The following is a 2,175-nucleotide window of genomic DNA, read 5'->3' on the forward strand; positions in this document are numbered from 1 at the left end:
GCTCCTCGCGGCGCGTGTCGCGGATAAGTTGTTCGTAGAACCCCTCATCAGTTGGCGGGACCACGTGGAGCCGCTTGATTCTGGCGATTTCGTCATGCGTGAGATGACGGCGGGGATCCCCGACGTGTGCCCACGGGCGTACGACCTCGCGGTCGGGGCCCATCCTTTCCGGCTCCGGTGCCGGTACCTGTCCCTCCCCTCCTCCGGGGAAAGACGTTCCCATGGGTGCCGGCAAAGCGGTAGGTTTCCCATCGGCGTCGGGCGCCCACTGGACTCCAGAGTCAAAGCTCTGGGCACATGCGTGAGAATGCGCCCATTTCGGAGTTGGAATATTGGCTTACATCAAAGTTCTGGTAGCCCAGGGCGGCTTCCAATGTTTCAACACGGTGGGTAAGATTCTCAACTTGTCTGATCAAGTTGGGAATGTTGATGGCGGGCGTGGGATATGGAGCACCACGCGCCGGTCCGACAACGTAGGGTTTCGAGAGCGGCATTTGTACAGTACGAGTATGTGCGTAGTATGCGACGAATTCAACTTATGTTTGAGCGGGTGGAGGTGCATGATACCTCACTTTTATACCGGACGGTCCCAACGTCCAGAATATTTTTCCATCCTGTCCAACAGGACGCATGCTGTACGGAGTGACTATCGCACCTTCAGGAGCAGGCAGCCCTCGGATCGGCCGAGATCTTGGCAGGTCTTCCACGCGGCTTACGCCTTCGATTTCGAAGTACCTGTCAATTACGGCGAGGTTCTTAACATTTTCCCACGGCTCCCATGAGCTATCGCCCAACGTCCATCGGACGAGGAATAGTGCTTCATTTCCGTGCCACTCATGGGTAACAATTTCCTCTACTTCATATTCTAAGTCTTCGGCTTGCCCGAAGTCATAAAAGTTAGCGGGCTCGCGCCCGGGGAACAATGCGTCGTCATTCGGCACGTGCGGCCGAAGCTTCGTAATATGAAATCTCGGGTGCACGCGACGTGCCTTGAGATCCGCCGGCAAGTCTATCAAATAGACGCTGGCGTCATTGTTGGCCTCGAGGATACTGAACGGCCCGATGAATCGAGGCGCTAGCTTACGTGCACGTTTGATAGGTAAATTTAGGCTCGCAGTACTGATGTACACGAGATCGCCGGGCCGATAGGCTTGGTGGTCTCGCCTTCGACGATTCGCCTGGTGTGCTTGGCGCACGCGCGCGGCGATGATGGCATCATGGGCCTGTTCTAGGCAGTGCTTTGCGTGTAGCGCAAATTCTCTTACTCCCGGTGAGGTATTCTCCATTCCGAATTCGTTTAACATACGTGGGATATACCCGTATGTGAGTTCAAACGCGGAAAATCCTGTCGTTTCCGAACGAGCAGCGTTCATTGCGAATTCAGTGAGCGGGAGCGCGTCGACCCAGTCGGTTTGATCCGGCCGGATCAGTGTTCTCATGATCTGCGCTACTGATCGATTTGCGCGCTCGGTAGCGCCATCCGTTTGAGGGTGAAACGCGGTTGACATCAGGAGCTTCGTTCCGAGAATCCGGTGCGTCTCACGCCAGAATTTCGAATTAAATTTAGAGTCTCGGTCAGATACTATCGTATCCGGCAGTCCGTGCAGTCTGACAATATCGCGTACAAACATGTACGCTAATTCCGAGGCTTTGGATTTCGTGGTGCACGGTATTAGGTGCACCATGTTAGTGAGGCGGCAGATGATCACCCATAGGTAATCGAAGCCGCGGGACCGGGGAAACGGTCCGAGAAAGTCCATGGCAATAGAACTCCATGGGCGCCCAGGCACCGGAAGGCTGTGCAATAAGCCTTCAGGCTTCCTGTTCAAGTCTTTCGTCGTTTGGCACATGTGGCACGTTGCGCAGAATTTTTCGATATCGCGCGACATCTGAGGCCACCAATAGGATCTACGTACGTAGTCCAATGTTTTCTGTAGCCCAAAGTGGCCTAAAGTTCGGTGAGCGGCATCGATGACGAGTTCTCTCAGGCTCCGAGCTCCGAGCCGGCCGCCCGGTACGCAGAGAACTTCTTTTCCCGCGCGATTGCGCCCGAAAAGAAGTCCATTCCTCAGCGTGAATGCCTTGTGTTCGTTCGGGTGTTCCAATACCTTTGCGAATAATTTATCATTAGCGTAGTGTTCTTGCACGGCTTGCTCGAAAGCAGCATGCTCGTTC

At 54.7% G+C, this 2,175-nt stretch overlaps 1 protein-coding gene across 1 annotated transcript; it reads right to left on the reverse strand.

Moving 5' to 3' along the window:
- Positions 1-779: 779 nt before the first annotated feature.
- PUNSTDRAFT_27305 (uncharacterized protein) lies at positions 780-1,031 on the reverse strand (the record flags this gene model as incomplete). The annotated part of the gene is made up of 1 exon (XM_007389375.1): positions 780-1,031. A coding segment is annotated over one exon (252 nt), but the record flags the coding sequence as incomplete, so codon positions are not given.
- Between the last annotated feature and the right edge of the window lie 1,144 nt (positions 1,032-2,175).

The sequence above is a fragment of the Punctularia strigosozonata genome (genome assembly GCF_000264995.1).
Source record: "Punctularia strigosozonata HHB-11173 SS5 unplaced genomic scaffold PUNSTscaffold_93, whole genome shotgun sequence".
NCBI lineage: Eukaryota > Fungi > Basidiomycota > Agaricomycetes > Corticiales > Punctulariaceae > Punctularia > Punctularia strigosozonata.